The 17,634-nt window shown below is 32.2% G+C and overlaps 2 protein-coding genes and 1 long non-coding RNA gene across 3 annotated transcripts; 2 read left to right on the top strand and 1 right to left on the bottom strand.

The window, feature by feature from the left end:
- On the bottom strand, nt 1–2,671 carry LOC145820686 (uncharacterized). The gene is made up of 3 exons (XR_014362708.1): nt 2,375–2,671; nt 775–843; nt 1–260 (listed from the first exon to the last, which is right to left on the bottom strand). It is a non-coding gene; the product is annotated as an uncharacterized LOC145820686 (long non-coding RNA).
- Nucleotides 2,672–3,739: 1,068 nt separating this feature from the next.
- On the top strand, nt 3,740–4,177 carry LOC145819461 (zinc finger BED domain-containing protein RICESLEEPER 2-like). The gene has a single exon (XM_082913461.1). It carries the CDS (start codon nt 3,740–3,742, stop codon nt 4,175–4,177), a length of 438 nt encoding a protein of 145 aa, XP_082769587.1.
- A 5,186-nt stretch (nt 4,178–9,363) lies between these two features.
- Nucleotides 9,364–11,666, top strand: LOC114278236 (uncharacterized). The gene is made up of 3 exons (XM_028220249.2): nt 9,364–9,767; nt 9,986–10,321; nt 10,619–11,666. Exons 1-3 carry the CDS (start codon nt 9,364–9,366, stop codon nt 11,664–11,666), a joined length of 1,788 nt encoding a protein of 595 aa, XP_028076050.2.
- The last annotated feature ends 5,968 nt before the right edge of the window (nt 11,667–17,634 follow it).

Genomic DNA, 17,634 nt, shown 5'->3' with positions numbered 1-17,634 from the left:
TGAGACAGAAAAATTTTAAACTTTTTTATATAGACATTAACTTTAAGTCGTCGTATAAACACAGATTACACAAAAGGAACTTAACCCTATTTACAAAATACACAAGACTTGTTCAACCAAACACGAAAATAAAACTTAAACTTTAAGTCACATAGCAATAATCACTTGAAATATCCGAAACCTCCACGGGAGGCACATAGGTTGGCTGATAAAACTGATTCTAGGCAGAAGCCTCTAAGCCTGGTCACGCGCCTGATCACCTACATACATATAAAATATAGTGAGCTAAAGCCCAGTAAATAATAACAGAGTAAAGGGTTTTAATGAATGAGTCCGTACAGATTCAGAAATCATAATTCAGTTTCGTATCAAAATCATACTTTGCCCAGATCATATACAGAAATCATAAGTCATGCTTAAGTTTACGTGATACATCCATTAACATTAATAGAATAGAACGCATACGCGTAAGGTTACGAATAACCAGTTCCATAAAGGAACCTCCGGATCCGGGTAACAGAACAGAAGCTGAGCCCCCATGACGAGGCCTCCGGTACGGGTAACAGAGTGCAGACAGATATAAGTTCCATAAAGGAACCTCCGATACCGGGTAACAGCCAACGGATATCACATGATGCTAAGGATGCCACGAATATATAACAGAAATTGGACAATCATTAATTGTGCAGAACATATCACTTCAGAAAACAGATTCTATTTTATCAGACAGAAAGTAGATACAGTTGAACATAACTTTACTAAGTTATTACTCACAGATGGCTGCAGAAGCAAATCAGATAGACTGGGCATATCAGATAAATCAAGCAGACAATGGCGCGCGACCTACACAAGCACATAACATATACACATTGAAATACAAAACTACTCCCTTGATCAAACTTTATTTTTCTAGTCTTTTTCCGTCTAAATAGTCCGAAGTTCTACTATGCTTATTCTTTCTCATTCAAACAAACCGGGTTCTTATTTCACATATACTTTCATTACTAACCCTTCTTTTCCAAATAGATTGATCTTTTACTTTGCTTCTTAAACAATTACCGCTAGATCAATGATTCATTCTTTAACTAACTAATCTATGTTGATTGGTAGCTTATTAATCTTTGTTGAGTCGTAAATCATGTCTAGAATGCCTTGGAAAGAGATGACAATAAAAATGTGAACCAAATGCAATTTTTCAAAATATGCTGAAAATGGGTCTCCACTCGAGCGCCACTTTGGCCGCTCGAGCGGACTGTAAAATTTGAAAAACTTCTAGGAGCTCGATTTTCATACTCGAGCGAGACTTTCCTCGCTCGAGCAGACAACGTAAATTATGAAAATTCTAGAATTGCAAATGAAGTTCAAATTTGATATTCAACGCCTCAAAACATGTATTTTTAGTACACAAAAATGGAAAACCATTGTATGATTTAGTAAACACTTCCAATTAGAAAACATTCAACCAAAATCATGTTCCAATTGCTCAAATTTAATTTTAATTCATCTTATTAATATCAATCCACATTTCTAAGATATAAATTACGCTTTCCATTTCTTGAACTTGCATGATTCATATGTGATTGAACTCAATTTCATACAAGACAAATAAATTCAAACCCAAAAGGGTTATTTTCAAATTAACTTCCAAAATTTTGAATCTACTTCAATTTCTACACCATTTTACTAATTCCTTTTAATGTACATGAAATTGAAGTTATATGACCCTTAGGAAAATATTTGAATGTATGACATTAAGATTAAAACTAATTAATTTTTCTACATTCAAAATTAACTCAATGTTTAATTTTCCATAAACTTGATTTTTCTTATAAAATTTCTTCCTTCTTCTCTTCAAAACATGAAATTGTTTACCTTAAATTCCTCAAAATCCAAAATGCATGTATAAAACACTTACCAAATCTAACCAATTTTTACATCATCAAGTTCAATTTATAATTTGACTTCTTAATTTATATCATAATTTAATCGCAAGGTCATAAATTTTAAAATATGAATTAAATTCTAAAATCTTGAAAACTTACCATGCATGTAATGGAAAACTTCAAATATGTGAAGGATGAAGAAAATCAAACTCAAATATTTAATCTCAGCATCAATTTCTTAATAATTACTTTCTAATTTATTTTCCATAAACTTGATTGTACATGTAAACCCAAATCTTAACAATTCACAATATCTACAAAGCTTTATTTTTAATTCCTTCAAAATTCATGATGTATGTATCAATCTAGTCTAAATTCCTTTCCATAGCTTTCAAATTATAAGATTGAACTTCAACATAACTCAATCCTAGAATGCATGTAACATATAATTTCAAAATCCAACATATTCATGTGTGTATGTAAGGAATCACCTTCTTCTTAACATGCTCAAGCAAAATACATGTAATGGCCCATAAATCCAACTCTATACCATAGGATCTTCAAGATTTGAGAGACAAATCTTTGCCTAGAGCCTTCATAGACATTTAATCTTGCATAATTTTGACAAATCCAAGCCAAACTTGAGTTTCTCCTTCCTTTTCTTCACTTTTCCATTGGTTTTCCTTCAAATTTCCAGCAAAGATTTAAGGAGTTGAACTCTCCCTCATTCACGGTTCTCTCTTTCTCACCCACGGCTGTCTCTCTGTTTCTCACGGTTTTGCCAAGACAAAATGAACCACAGAATGCACTCAATAATAATAAGTGGGTTTGCCTACTCTCTCTCTCCTCATGTACACATATAAAACTTGAAGGCTTAATAATTTATTATATATATATTTAATATACACTCATAATTCTAATTTAGTCCACAATTCAATTTATAGTTAAGATTGATTTAATTAAATAATACATATAATTAAATTGACCATAACTAATCATAAATCTCTCATAATTTAATTAATCTAACTGACTTCTATTAGAGCCTAATTAAATATACTTAAGTTTATCAATCCAAATCAGATTTTTAGTCAGACTTCCAAAAAGGCTCCAAATATTAAATTGAATTTATTATCACTATCACTTTCGATTTCCCAAATCATTTAGGTCTTCAATTTCTGATCAGACTCAAATTTCCAACAGTAAATTACATATTCAAATTGGACGTTCCATAAATAACTTTAACTCTCAATAATCACAATTCTCAATCCTCATAATCTATTTAACTTAATTAACCCCAATTCGGACCCAATTTAATTGAATCTCAATTTATAAATCTGAATCGAATAGTTAATTAAACTTCCACACGGTCCGATATTCGAAATTAAAATAACTTAATTCACTAATTATATTCTCTTGAGCCATTTGGGCATTCTATTTCTAATTCCAAAATAAATCCTCAATAGAATCATGTATGAGTCAATCTACATAATTTTTATAAATCCCTAATTAATTATAATAATCGGCACTTAAATTTCAAATCCTCTTAATTACCCAAGTACTAATCATTATACGTGATGAGGTCGTTACAGTTTACCCATATTTCAATTACTCAAATATTATTTAATTAAGGTTTTGCACATTATGACCTTAATCATTTCCACCTCTGAGATTTTGCTGAAATAAAAAGGAAAGTGTCACTGCAACCTAAACAATTTATTTTATTGAAGTCAGTAACCAATCTACTTACATTCTCTCTAGCCAAAAACAATGTTTTCTGGCTTATCATTTTACGTTACATTTATGTTCCATGTCCACACACAAAAGAAGTTCTTTGTGATACTTTACTCAATTGTTTGATGGATTGGGATCTTGATAGAAAAGTATTTACTATCACTGTTGATAATTGTTCCACCAATGATGCGATGATTAACATTTTATTGGATAAATTGGATAGTAGTTCTCTTTTTTTGGGTGGGACTTTGTTTCATATGCGTTGTTATGCACATATTCTCAATTTGATTGTCAAAAATGGATTGGATGTGATAATATTAGGTGTAGAGAAAATTCAAGATAGTGTAGCTTATTGGACAGCAACTCCTAAAAGAGTAGAAGAATTTGAAGAAACAACTCATCAAGTGAAAAATTTGAATACTAAAAAGATGGGACTTGATTGTGCAACTAGGTGGAATTCAACATACTTGATAATCCAAACTGCCTTGTTGTACAAGGATGTATTTTACCATTTGAAATATGAAGAGACCCAATATATAACATTGCCAAGTGAGGAGGAGTAGGAGTTTGCTAGAGAAATTTGTAGGAGATTCAAAATATTTTATAAAGTAACTGAATTGTTTTCTGGAACTAAATATCCCACAACTAATGTTGCTTTTCCAAATTTATGTGAGATTAGGATAACTATCTCTCAATGGCTCTTTTGTTCAATTGAGGTGGTTAGATCAATGGCATAAAAATGTTGGGAAAGTTTGATAAATATTGGGTTATTATACATGGTCTTATATGAGTTGCTGTTGTACTTGATCCTACATACAAACTTAGTGTGTTGAAATTTTATTTTGATAAACTTTATAGAGATACAGCTGAAGAGGAAATTGCGAAGATTCGCCAACTTTGTTATGATTTGTTGCAAGAGTGTCAAAGAAAAGAAAATTTAGTTTGGGGACTAATGCTAATGTTGAATCTTCTACAAGTTCAAATTTTGGAGATTCAGAGGTAGTTTCGAATTATGATTTGTTAATTAGTAGAAAGCGAAGAAAAAAGTCAACAATGTAACATCAGAGTTGGAACATTATTTAGAAGAGGATGTTGTGATAAGAACTTCCAATTTTGATGTATTAACTTGGTGGAAATCAAATGCATCGAAGTATCCAACCTTACAAGTAATAGCTAGGGATTTTTTAGCTATTCTGGTATCCACTGTTGCTTCTGAGTCTACATTTAGCACTAGTGGTAGGTTGGTGAGCCCGTATCAGAGTAGACTTCATCTAGAAACTTTAAAAGCATTAATGTGTGCACAGAGTTGGTTGTGGGCTATAGAGATGCTAGATACTTAAATAAATCAATGAGTAATGATTCATCCCCCCTTTTCCCCCCACCCCCTTTGACCCCCTCTCTCTCTCATTGGTTACCTTTTCTTTTTCTTTTTCTTTTTTTTTCTGCTCCACCAATCACCCCCTGCCACGTGGCAAAGGGGGTGAGGGGGTGACCCCCAAAAGGGGGTCTCAAGCATTATTCTAAATCAATATGTAATTATTTTTAAAATAATATATTTTCATTGAATAGTCTCAGTACTTAATTTATTTTCTTATTTTTTAGGTAATTCAACATTGGAATCAGTTGCTTACGCTACTATATATGATGAGATGGATGTCAATCAAAGTTGATCTTTCTTTTGCATTTCCCTTGTTGGACAACTCAAACTTTCATAGTAGGATCTTTTTACATGTTATACATTGTCTTTCAATATATGGATGTGAATCAGAGTCAAGCAACATATTTTTCTTTGATCTTTATTATCCTTGTGTAGGTTTTGTTGCTGGAGCACTGCTGCTGTTGGAATGCTGCTGCTGCTGTAGTGTTGTTGCTGCTGTAAAAAACTTGTAAAAAATTAAAGTTGAAATGTCAAAGAATGCACTTTGTTGAATTGGGAGCTAAAATGCCAAAGAATGTGCATTAAGAGTTTAGTGTGTTTTGCTTTCAGCTGAATTAAGCCTTACTATGAACATCTAACTACTTTAATAATTTTGTGCAATTCATTTATGATGTTTAGAATTACACAGATAGGTACTTTAACATACATGTGTATTTAGAGTGAAGTCATGCATATATGGGCTTTGGTTGGCAAAGAGTTTTTTGACATTATTTTTTTGGTTTTGTCTTTAGGATCTTTGTTATGCATTTTGATTTGTTACAATTTATTTATTTTTTGTGTGCGCTACTATTGGGATGAACATGGGTAGCTCTGTATTAGTGTTGGTTAGTAGAGATCAGCAAACAATTCATTGTTTATGCCCTAATGCAATTTAATATGGGTCTTATAACACTTTCTTCAAACAGGATCTTTCACATTTTATTTCTGCAAACAGGCTCTTATAACGTTGTAAACAGGCTCTTATAACATTGTCGGGGGAAGAGAGAGAGAGAGAGAGATAGTTGTAATTTATTTTTTATTTTTAATCTTCTACGTTCTTCCATATTTTTTTTTTCAATTACTAAAACTTATTTGATTGTCTCAAAATTATATATTTGATTATTTTAAAATAAAATTTTTAATTAATTAATTAATGTGAATTTAATTTTGTTGTTGAATCAAATAAAATAAAATAAGATCGAATGTATATTTAGCTTTTGTTGTAAACCTTAAAAAAGTAATTAAAAAAAAAGAAGAAGAAGAAGTTGGTTGTTAACCTTAAATAAAAAAATAAAAATAAAAAAAAGGGGGCCAAGTTGGGCTAGGGAAAATCCAAACCCATTAGAAGATGGGAAGGATAGTATCCATGGGAATGGAGAAAATTTATTATAGGATAATGAGAATGGGGAATTAATATTCACCCCATTAACCTCCATTGCCATCCCTAGTCGCTACCTTCCCATCTTCTCGCTATCACCGCTCTCTCCCCCCTCTCGCCTCAGATCTACCTTTCTTGAAGACAAGTTTGCGTCAACGCCATGCGCAGTGGCAGCAGCAGTGGCAGAGCAGCAATTAGAGTTCAGATATACCAGCCTCGAAGAATATTTTCTTTCTAGGTCCATCCCCTTCTCTACTTTAAGGTAAAACCCCCATGTTTCTTCTTTCATACATGTGTGTGTATATATATATGTATATATGTATCTATTTTTGTGTATTTATGTAAGTAATTGTATTGGATTTCAAGAAGCGGAGTCGATCTATTACTGAGTATAAATATTAACGTTCCTCCACCGCTACAGCACTAATATTTTGATTTGATTTGGAATCTATAAATCCTTTGTTTCACTGCACAAAACTTATGGATTAGTTTAACAGTAAGAAGTCATGTCACGACTCGCTCCCCGTACCCAAGGGTTAAGCATCGTGATGGCCAGTAACTGAAGTTACCTACGGCCAATTCTTGAATAAATTAATAAACGCTAGTGGAAATAATATTTAAGTGAAGGTACCAAAATAATCATTGGAGCTTCTATTTAATTAAATTGTCAGAGCTGAACTATGTCTACGAAGTGCTTTGTGCCTACCTCATACGCTGGCCCTGACATGTGGCCTGAAAGTGGTAAACAACTATAAGAACATGGCAGAGTGAGAAATACTATACTAAGAGCATAAGGGCATAAAATCACAATGGATAATTATAGGGCTAAACAGAGCTTGATGTTAAATATAGAATATATAATACGGAAATCATTTGGCATATAATACAGCAATTATGTAAATAACTATAACTACGGTACAGAATAGAACAAAACAAGGGTCACCGGCGTGACAATTATAATAGGGGTCAATGGATCCATAACAAACAGAGGACCACAAAGTGGCCAAACAGGGGCCAATAGTTATTTAAGTCCCCCAAGGCATGGGACCACTGCGGTGGTACTTATAAAATAATTACTCAAAACACATTTTAAGAAACAGTTATATCCATGGGTTTTCCTTATTATATAAAATAAGGTTCATAAAATAAATAACATAATTAAAACATAATTATGTAAAATAAATTTTGGTAATTCAAAACATACGTAAAATATATTATGGTGACTCAATGTACAATATAGGGATTTTTGGTGAAACCCCCATTTTGGGCCTTTTTATTAGGGTAAAGGATAATCCAATCAATTTTCTTTCAAAAAGCCCCTGAGTAGGAAATGCCTACCTTAATAAGGACATTTTATATTTATATTTTTTTATAACAATATTGCCCCTCTATATATACGTATAATACATTTGAAATATTTGAAATCTAAGTTGAAGATCTCGCAGGAGCGAAATCGATGAAGACGATCTCCAAATCTGAAGATCTTGAAGCCGAAGATCTCTCACTTAGTCAACAATAGATGATCTCGCCGTCGACGATCAACACTCTCAATTAAACGAGAGTTTCATTGAGATTTGTGACTATTGATCGAGTTTTAGAGGTTTTTCTTCTCAATTAGGTATATTGATTTGTTGATTAATTTTTTTTTTTGTTTTTGTCTTTGTTTGTTTGTTTTTTTTTTTTTTTGATTTATTTTTGTTGTGTTTGATTTGATTTCGTTTGACAGAACCAGAGTAAAATTTTACTCTGGTTATTGCTCTGTTTTTTGTTAAGAGAATGAGAGTAAATTTTACTCTGATTTTATTGCTATGTTTTTTGTTTGAGAGAATTAGAGTAAAATTTTACTCTGGTGTTAGAATGACAGTAAAATTTTACTGTCAAGAGGTGGTTATTGCCAAACACTTCAATCACCACAAACACTGCCTCCACTGATGTTGATCATGATTATTGAGAAGATATGGGAGATATGTTCTTTTAGCTTATGCGTTTTAGTTATCAATTTTTAACTAGCAAAAAATTGCACCAAACAAGTTCATTGTCTGCAAATAATACCATTTCTATAAAGTACAAATTTACTATGTTATTGAATGGTCGTCTATGGGTGTGTTGAGCCTATGGTTTCATAGTAAAATTTTACTTTATTTCAGAGTAAAATGTTACTTTTAGACTAAAATTTTACCTTATTTCAGAGTAAAATTTTTTACTTTTGTGTAAAGTAACATTTTACTTTTAGATTCAGAGTCTAACATTTTACTTGTTTTTCAGAGTAAAATTTTATTTTTATACAGAGTAAAATTTTACTTTTGTACAGAGTAAAATTTTACTTTTAGATTCAGAGTGTAACATTTTACTCGTTTTTCATAGTAAAATTTTACTTTTGTGCAGAGTCTAGCATTTTACTCGTTTTTTAGAGTAAAATTTTACTTTTATAGAGAGTAAAAATTTACTTTTAGATTCAGAGTGTAACATTTTACTCTTATTCATAGTAAAATTTTACTTTTATACAGAGTAAAATTTTACTTTTAAAATCAGGGTGTAACATTTTATTCTTTGATTAAGAGTGTAACATTTTATTCTTATTTCACAGTAAAATTTTACTTTTAGATTCTTTTTGTAACATTTTACTCTTATTTCATAGTAAAATTTTACTTTTATGCAGAGTAAAATTTTACTTTTAGATTCATGTCTCAAGTTGTGTTGGTGACACACTGTATGAGTTGTCAATCTTTGGCAAACCAAATAGTAAAAATTAACTCTAAAATATAATACAATGTTACACTAAACCACAATAAAATGTTATCAATTCAAACTAAACACAAATTGACTTTTGGACTTGTAATGATAGTAAAATTTTACTTTGATAGTGATAGTAAAATTTTATTTTGATAGTGACAGTAAAATTTTACTTTGATTGACAGTAAATTTTTACTGTTAATTGATTGCAAATTTGTAAAATGGTTCCACCTCTTATGTTGTTATGCAAGTATGGTGATCGTACCATTGTGTTCAAGGTTATGTCAAACTGCACGTTAAAGGATTTAACTAATTTCTTAAGTTGTAAATTGAAGAAGTTTGACCGTAGTGGTTGCATACTGTTATTGTACTGTTTGCCTGGACATTTGCAATGCATGATTGATGATGATTCTGATTTTCAGAATATGTTGTCGCTTGTTTATCCCCTTGGTGTTGACCGGGTTGATGTGACTATTACTGAAATGGGCATTTCAAATGAAAAACATGGAGTTGAAGAATTAGGGGACGCTAGTGGATCCAACATTACTGATGATGAAATGGATTTACTCCCTATGTTTTGTCAACATGAAGAAAGGACTTTGTTGTCTTGTGGATGGGTGGATGGGTGAATGGAATTACTCATGTAAGTGAAAGATTTATTGGAGGTGCAAAGGATTTCCGGACTACATTATGTAAATATGCCATTGAGATAGGATTTGAATTTGTGTATGTGAAGAATGAGAAGTGTCGGGTCACTGCTGTGTGTTCAATGCGGGAGTCCAAAACTTGTTTATGGTGAGTACATGCATCTCTAGAAAGTGCTAATAATGTTTTCTACATTAGGACTCTACATGATGAGCATACTTGTGGAGCTACAGTTTGTACTTCTAAAAACTCAAGGATGAGTTCAAATTTGGTTGCAAGTTTGATTGTTAATGAAGTTCGTGGGAATCCCCAAACTCGTCCAATTGATGTTGCGCGTCAATTTATAGATCAATACGGGTTCATCATTACGTACAATCACGCTTGGTTAGGAGTTGAGAAAGCTAGGACTACTACTTTTAGAGATTTCTCTATGTCTTATGATGAAATTCGATGGTATATGGATATTGTGATGAGCACAAATCCTGGTAGCTATTTGCGTCTTGACTATAACCATCAAAGTGGACGGTTCAAGAGGTTTTTTGTTGCATTTAATGCTTCCATTCAAGGGTTTAGGCATTGCCGTCCTCTATTGTTTATCAATGGAACTTTTCTGAAGGGGAAATATAAGGGCACCTTGTTAACAGCTACAACGAAGGATGAGGATTAAGGTAGATATTACTATAGTTTATTCAAAAGTAACAAGCTACTTATTCTCAGAGTAACATGTTACTTATTTTCAGAGTAACATGTTACTGTTATTCAGAGTAAAAATCTACTATATTTGTCCTTTTCGTTTAATATACTTACTAATTGTAAAATGTTATTTTTCAGGTTTTTTTCCCTCTTACAATGGCAATTGTCGATACGGAGACTACAGACAGTTGGGAATGGGTTTTTTATGCATTTGTCGAATATATTGTTGGATGAAAGACCAAGTACCTTCATATCTGATCAGAACGCAGGACTTTTGGAGGCTTTACCCAAGGTTTTACCTACTGCTTACCACTATTTTTGTCTCCAACACTTGAAGGCCAATTTGAGGGATAGGTTCTCCGGTCTAAGTTTCAGCAATACTTTCAGGAGTAGAATAGTTTTTTTGTTTTCTTCATGTGCTTATGCTTCGATAGTGGGATGTTTTAATCAGTGCTTGAAAGAATTGCAAGATAAGGGAAAAGGGATCGTTTGTAGGTTTCTATCCAATTTGCCCTATGACAAGTGGACTAATGCATATTTTAAAGGACAAAAATACGGTGAAATGCACTCAAATGTGGCAGAGTCTTTCAAATCATGGATCCGTCAGGCTCGTCATTTGCCCACTACAAAAATGATTGATTCAATTAGGTTGAAGATCATGGATTTGATGTCGAGAAGGAGAGAACAAGCTAAGAAACTGAATACTTTTCTTTGTCCGGAGATGGATTCAACATTAGTAAATGCTCTTAAAAGTGGAAGAACTTGGTTGGTTAGTCGTTCAAGTGATCATGTTTTTGAGGTTCAATCCCGGCCATCGGTTAGCGTTGACCTCTTGAATAGAACTTGCTCATGTTACCAATGGCAATTGAATGGATTTCTTTGTGCTCACGCGGTGACCGCTATCCAAAAGAGCGGAGGTGATTTGCATGCACATGTGGAACCATTTTATTACACTAGCAAGTTCAAAGATTGCTATGCTGAGTCCGTTTATCCAATACCCACTGTTGAGAAACCTCTTGTAGCTATGGATGATCTTGTTGTCCTTCCTACAATTTGTAAGAAACCACTTGGTAGGCCAAGGAAGAATAGGACCCCATCTAGGGGTGAGAAGATAAGGCGAGTACAATGTGGTAAATGCGAGAAGTACGGTCATAATAGGAAGACTTGCAACGAGACATTGCCGTGAAAGACATTATTGATTTTGTAAAAGAAGTATGAAAATAATGCAGTTCTTCTGCAATAAATAGTCCATAGCAATAATAGTATAGTCTTTTAGACTAGATTTGTAAGGAGACATTGCAATAAAAGACATTTTTACTATGTTCTTGAAAGGTTGTCTGTTCTAGTTTCTGATTTGCTTTGTGGTTGAGTTTGACATTTTAATATTTTTTTTTAATGTGGTTGAATAAGTTTCATGTAAATGAACTTATAATGGAGTTTGTTCAGTTGGTGTGAAGGTTGGAAATGGTTGTGCTTAGCCTGTACTTTCAAAGTAAAATTTTTCAGTATTTCAAAGTAAACTTTTACTTTATTGCAGAGTAAAATTTTACTTTTTTCAAAGTAAAGCATTGCCTTCACTCACATGAAAGTAAAACTTTACTGCCTTTCAAAGTACAAATTTCCTATGTTGTTGAATGGTTGTCCATGGGTGCGATGAGCCTGTGGTTTCACAGTAAAATTTTACTTTATTTCAGAGTAAAATGTTACTTTTAGATTAAAATTTTACCTTATTTCAGAGTAAAATTTTACTTTTATAGAGGGTAAAATTTTACTTTGTGTAGAGCAACATTTTACTTTTAGATTTAGAGTCCAAATTTTATTCGCCCTTCAGAGTAAAATTTTACTTTCATACAGAGTAAAATTTTACTTTTGTACAGAGTCTAACATTTTACTCGTTTTTCAGAGTAAAATTTTACTTTTATACAGAGTAAAATTTTACTTATTCAGGCTAAAACATTTTGTTCTTAGATTCAGAGTGTAACATCTTATTCTTATTTCAGAATAAAATTTTACTTTTATACAGAGTAAAATTTTACTTTTAGATTCAGTGTGCAACAATTTACTCATGTTTCAAAGTAAAGTAAAATTTTACTTTTATGCAGAGTACAATTTTACTTCATTTCAGAGTAAAATTTTACTTTATTTCAGAAAATATGTTAGCCCCCTTAGAAAAACATTTCCAACCTACACCAAAATTTACCACAACACACAAACTCCCCTGATAATCATCATGCAATCTTTGTGCAAAAATAATCTAACAACACAACTACATATATCATTAGAGATACACAAGTATAACCTGTATCATTGTATTTTATCCATAACAACATTCATTCCTAGTCAAAACAATATCCTTCTATAATAATGTATTAATCACCAAACCACAGTAAAATTTACTAGAACAATAGACATAGCATGTACTATCTAATACTCTTTTAGTATTCTTTCACTTACAATTACTTTTTTACAATTCTTTCATTTACAAAAACCGAAATTACATACATCATTCACAATAGTTTCCCAGAACTTGCCCACATTGTCATCCTTGAGGTCTTCGCTCTTGCCTTTTTTTTTTTTTTTGAGGTTGAAGTGTTCGTCAGTCCATGCTTTTGAATAATCATTCAAAAATTGATGCACTATTGACGCTCGAAAATTGTTAATTTCATCATCTTCCATAGAATTTGCAATAGGCTCATCTATTATGATTTGGCGCATGATATAACATACAATAATTCCACAATCAACACTGTTAATAAAAATTGATATCTTGTTAGATTTAGTCAAATTGGAAAACTACCAATTCAAGCATGTAATAGTAGCGTGAAATACTTACGATGTTGGGCGTTGTTGCGGACTATCTTTCACCGAAACCAAGTTTGTAACCTTTCTTCTACCTCTCTTCGTTTTGTTGGCCAACTTGCTATCCACATATGTTATCTAACATCATTGCATAATTGTTTGGTCACAATTAAATTCAAGAATAAAACACAGCAAAAAATTATTGTTAATATGATGCAAAGCACTTACAATCTTTTTTGTATCCTTAAGGTAAGGATCTTCTCTGTTGTCTCTTGGCCTTAAAGAATTGTAATGTCTCCACTCATCAAGTTCAGTGTCAAATATAAGAAGTGTCCAGTGGTAGGGTTTTTCTTCCTTCTTGTTCCCATTGGAGTTCATGCAAAAGTGAAGGTATCTGTATGCACTCAAATCTTGCTCAAGCACTTGGTTAATTAAATGATTTCTCAAATCTCCATAACCCCATTTCACTAATGACTGCATTTAATCATATAAGAGTGTCATGTCTCAAGTTGTGTTGGTGACACACTGTATGAGTTGTCAATCTTTGGCAAACCAAATAGTAAAAATTAACTCTAAAATATAGTACAATGTTACACTAAACCACAGTTAAATTTTATCAATTCAAACTAAACACAAATTGATGGCTTACCCAACAAAGGCTTGAGAAAAAGATGACTTATTCTTTTCTAACTTCTTTGCTTGTTGCTCAATCTCAAGCATTTCTACAAAGCTGTCAATGACCTACAAAAACAAAAATCAATTAAATATATGTTAGTAAAATGAACTATTTTTAGTTATTGAAGTGAACACTAGCCATTGAAAATTGTATGGCCACTTACATTATTTGTAGTAACACCATCTCTCAGAATTGCATCCACATCATGCAATGTAACATATACTCCATTTCCTATGCCGGACCATATGATTGCATTAGTCATAAGGTAAAAAAAAATGTTGATTAACACGTTGCAGTTTGATAACAGTAAAAATCTATTGTTTGATAAAATTAAAATGGTCTTACTCTTTGGTTTCTAAATTGTAAATCTTGTTCAGTAGACACTTATCATTCTCATCAAGCAATTTGCATATTGCAGCCTTATCTGGAAACAAAAACCTTTCAACTAGCTTTGGTTGGCTTAGAGGCAAGTTGTCAACACAAATCACTTCATTTGATATCACTTCAATTGCTTGTTTTGTGGTCTTTTTTTTCTTTGCCTTTCTTGGCTCACATTTAAAATCAGACATCTCTTTTTTCTTTCTCGCCTTGATTTTGATTTTCTTGACCATGGATGTTTGCAATGGCTCTACGACTATAGGTGTTTCTTTCAATGTAGTTTGAATCCCAAAGTTTTGTTCTTGTTCTACTCCTTTAGCATGTGGCATTTTTTTAGAAGCAAAAGCTTAGGTAGCTGCATGAACTGCATTTTCTTCAATCTGTTCAACCAACTGTTTATTTTCAGATTTGAGTACTTCAAACTCCTTTCTCATTTTCTTTCTCTGTGTTGCTCATCTTTTCCATCATTTCTTTTGTTTTTGCCTTTTGATCCTCTTGTATTTTTTGCATTGTTTCCCTCATTTTCTTCAGTTTGTCAACCAATGCTAGATTCTCACTTTTCAGCCTCTTGTTTTCCTTTTGAACTCATTCTAATTTCCCAAGATCAATAAAGTCCTTCAAAGGTTGATCATTTCTTAAAGCTTCAACTACATGATCTTCATTTTCTTTAGTCTCCAAACTTTCCTCCATGTCCAATGCATCTTCTTCCTCATTATTGCGAATGAGATCCATTCCTTTTCTGGAAATGGGTTTCAATTCATCGTGATTTACCTGCATTTGAAAAATAGAAAAAGAAAAGAAGTCAGCAATGAAGAAAACTTTAACCACCAGAGTAAAATTTTACTCTGTTTCAAAGTAAAAGTTTACTCTGATTGTAAGTAAACTTTTACTCTGTTCAAGAGTAAGTAAAATTTTACTCTGTTTCAAAGTAAAATTTTACTCTGATTGTAAGTAAGAGTTTACTTTGATTGTAAGTAAACTTTTACTCTGTTTGAAAGTAAAAGTTTACTCTGATTGTAAGTAAACTTTTACTCCAATTTTAAGTAAACTTTTACTCTGTTCAAGTGTAATTTTAAGCAAAATGAACCAGTAAGGCTGAGTTTGGAAAATGATACCTCTTCGAGCTTTAGTGTTTGCAATGACCTCTTCATTAGCTTTTTCCTCAATGTTGATAAGTCCCAACGAAGGAGCCTTGGACACAAATTTTTTCCTTGAGGTTGAATGAGGATAGTATGCTCGCATAACCAATACTATAAAATAAAAAATCGAAATTATTTAATTTTGTAAAGATAGATTGCATAATATTTCAAGTAGTTCAATTTACTTACCAAAAGAAGAAGTACACATCCAGTTACATTTTCAGGACTTCTTAATGAAGAATGGATTGAAGTAGTCAACGTGGATGCAACTGCAATCGACCATGCATATGAATTCATCATTTCCAAATCTTCTACAAGGGCGACAAAAGCTTATCCAACTGTTAGACCAATTGTTGGTATTAGCAAAGTTGCCACAACAAACAAACACATTATTCGGGTAACATCCTCAACATCAACTGTCGTTGTGCCTTCCAATTCATCTCCTAATGCCTCTCGCAAACTCTTTACGGATATTCTTGACATATTGTGAAACCTTCTCTGCACAAAAGCTGATTCTTGTTTCTTCCCATATGAGACGTCTACTTTTTTCGTTCTCGATTTTATCCAAAAAATAAAAGTAACGTCACTGTCCTGTATGTCACACGTTTTCCCCCCAAGCTTAAATCCCTTTGCATGAAAGTCATAGTATTTGATCACATCCATGACATTATCATCAACTTTCTTGAACTTCTTTAACACCACATCTTCTTTCTTCCAAAAAGATTTAAATAACATCCCAAAAGTTGTTCTCTCGAGGATAGTAATATGTCTTTCAGTGAACCTCGTGTCTCGCATTAGGTTTATCAGTGAAACAATATTTGACCTATATTGTTTCATATAGTTCTCCATCTCCCGTATTCCATGTACAACATTCAACTTCGAAGGTTTTGTTGTTGAAGGCATTGGATTGCTTTCATTACAGTCTTCATCATCACTAGCATTGGACTGAACTTCTTTACTACTTTTGCTTTTTTTTTTTAAGGACTTTCTTATTTTGTATAGCCGTTGGTGGAACTTCAAAACCATCATCATCATCATCACCACATTTGCTTCTTGTAACAACTATTTTAAAACAGTAAAAAGTTTTCCTATATCAACAGTGTAACATTTTACTTTAAACAACAAAGTGACAAAACAAATAAGCACAAAATGCACAAGCATTGTAATGAGACAATAAAGTTTTACTTTGTTTGACAGTAAAACTTGACTTTTATTGACAATAAAATTTTACTCTGATTGGAAGAAAAATTTTACTCTGAACAATATACCCTAGGAAATAAACCAAAAACACATACAAAATTTATAGAACCAAGAATCAACAAAACCTTGTCTCAATTTTGACTATACGCAACACAATTCTGAAATTAACATGTACAATTCATATTCAAACTGAAATCAGAGAAATGACGAAACTACAATCACATTTACATACATAAATAGTAGGGGTGGGTGCAGGTCAGTTGCAGCCACGGAACTTCCAATCCGCCATTCGTCCGCCAGATTGGCGGATTGGAGAAAATCAATCCGCATCCGTCCGCCAATCCGGCGGATGTGGATTGAGTAGATTGGCGGTTTGGCAGATAGATACGAATCAGTTGGCGGTTTAAAATTTTATAAATTTTCAACATAATTCAACTTATGCACTTCCTCAAAAAAAAAATATATATATATATATATATTACAGTCAATGACTTAAAAAAATATTACAATCATTGCATGCCTCATCTAAAGTAAGAAAGTTTGAAACTTTAGAATATCATAATCACTGCATGTCTTATCCACATACTACAATCACAGCATACCTCATCCACATAAAGTATTACAATCTGTGGTTCTTAAAATATAAAAACAATTCAAACCACCAAAACCATGAACAGAGTAGTAGTAGAGATTGTATGTTTCTGTATTGTTACATCTATATCTATTTTTAAAAACAAAAATCAACCAACATATATCATATTTTCTATTTATTATTTTTAGAGATAGATTTAAAAACCAAAAAATATAGATACATAATACGTTTATTTTTTTCAATTCAAAAAAGATATTCAATTTGAAATTTTTTTTCAACAGAATATTTAAATTCTTTTTTAATTGAAAACACAAACAAAATATTTAAAAAAATTGAAAACACAAAGTCTTATAAATTATTAGAGATGCTC

Source organism: Camellia sinensis, chromosome 2 (genome assembly GCF_055761805.1).
Source record: "Camellia sinensis isolate YWXY chromosome 2, ASM5576180v1, whole genome shotgun sequence".
NCBI classification, from domain to species: domain Eukaryota; kingdom Viridiplantae; phylum Streptophyta; class Magnoliopsida; order Ericales; family Theaceae; genus Camellia; species Camellia sinensis.
The sequence above is the reverse complement of the archived record's forward strand: the minus strand, read 5'-3'. Positions and strand labels throughout refer to the sequence as shown.

Excerpts from the sequence above, each read along its gene's own strand:
- LOC145819461 (XM_082913461.1), top strand. The coding sequence starts at position 3,740 with ATGGATTGGGATCTTGATAGAAAAGTATTTACTATCACTGTTGATAAT.
- LOC114278236 (XM_028220249.2), top strand. The coding sequence starts at position 9,364 with ATGGTTCCACCTCTTATGTTGTTATGCAAGTATGGTGATCGTACCATT. Across the intron at positions 9,768-9,985 it reads TCTTGTGGATGGGTGGATGG|GACTCTACATGATGAGCATA; the intron begins GTGAATGGAATT and ends TTTCTACATTAG. Across the intron at positions 10,322-10,618 it reads CAAAGTGGACGGTTCAAGAG|GTTTTTTTCCCTCTTACAAT; the intron begins GTTTTTTGTTGC and ends GTTATTTTTCAG.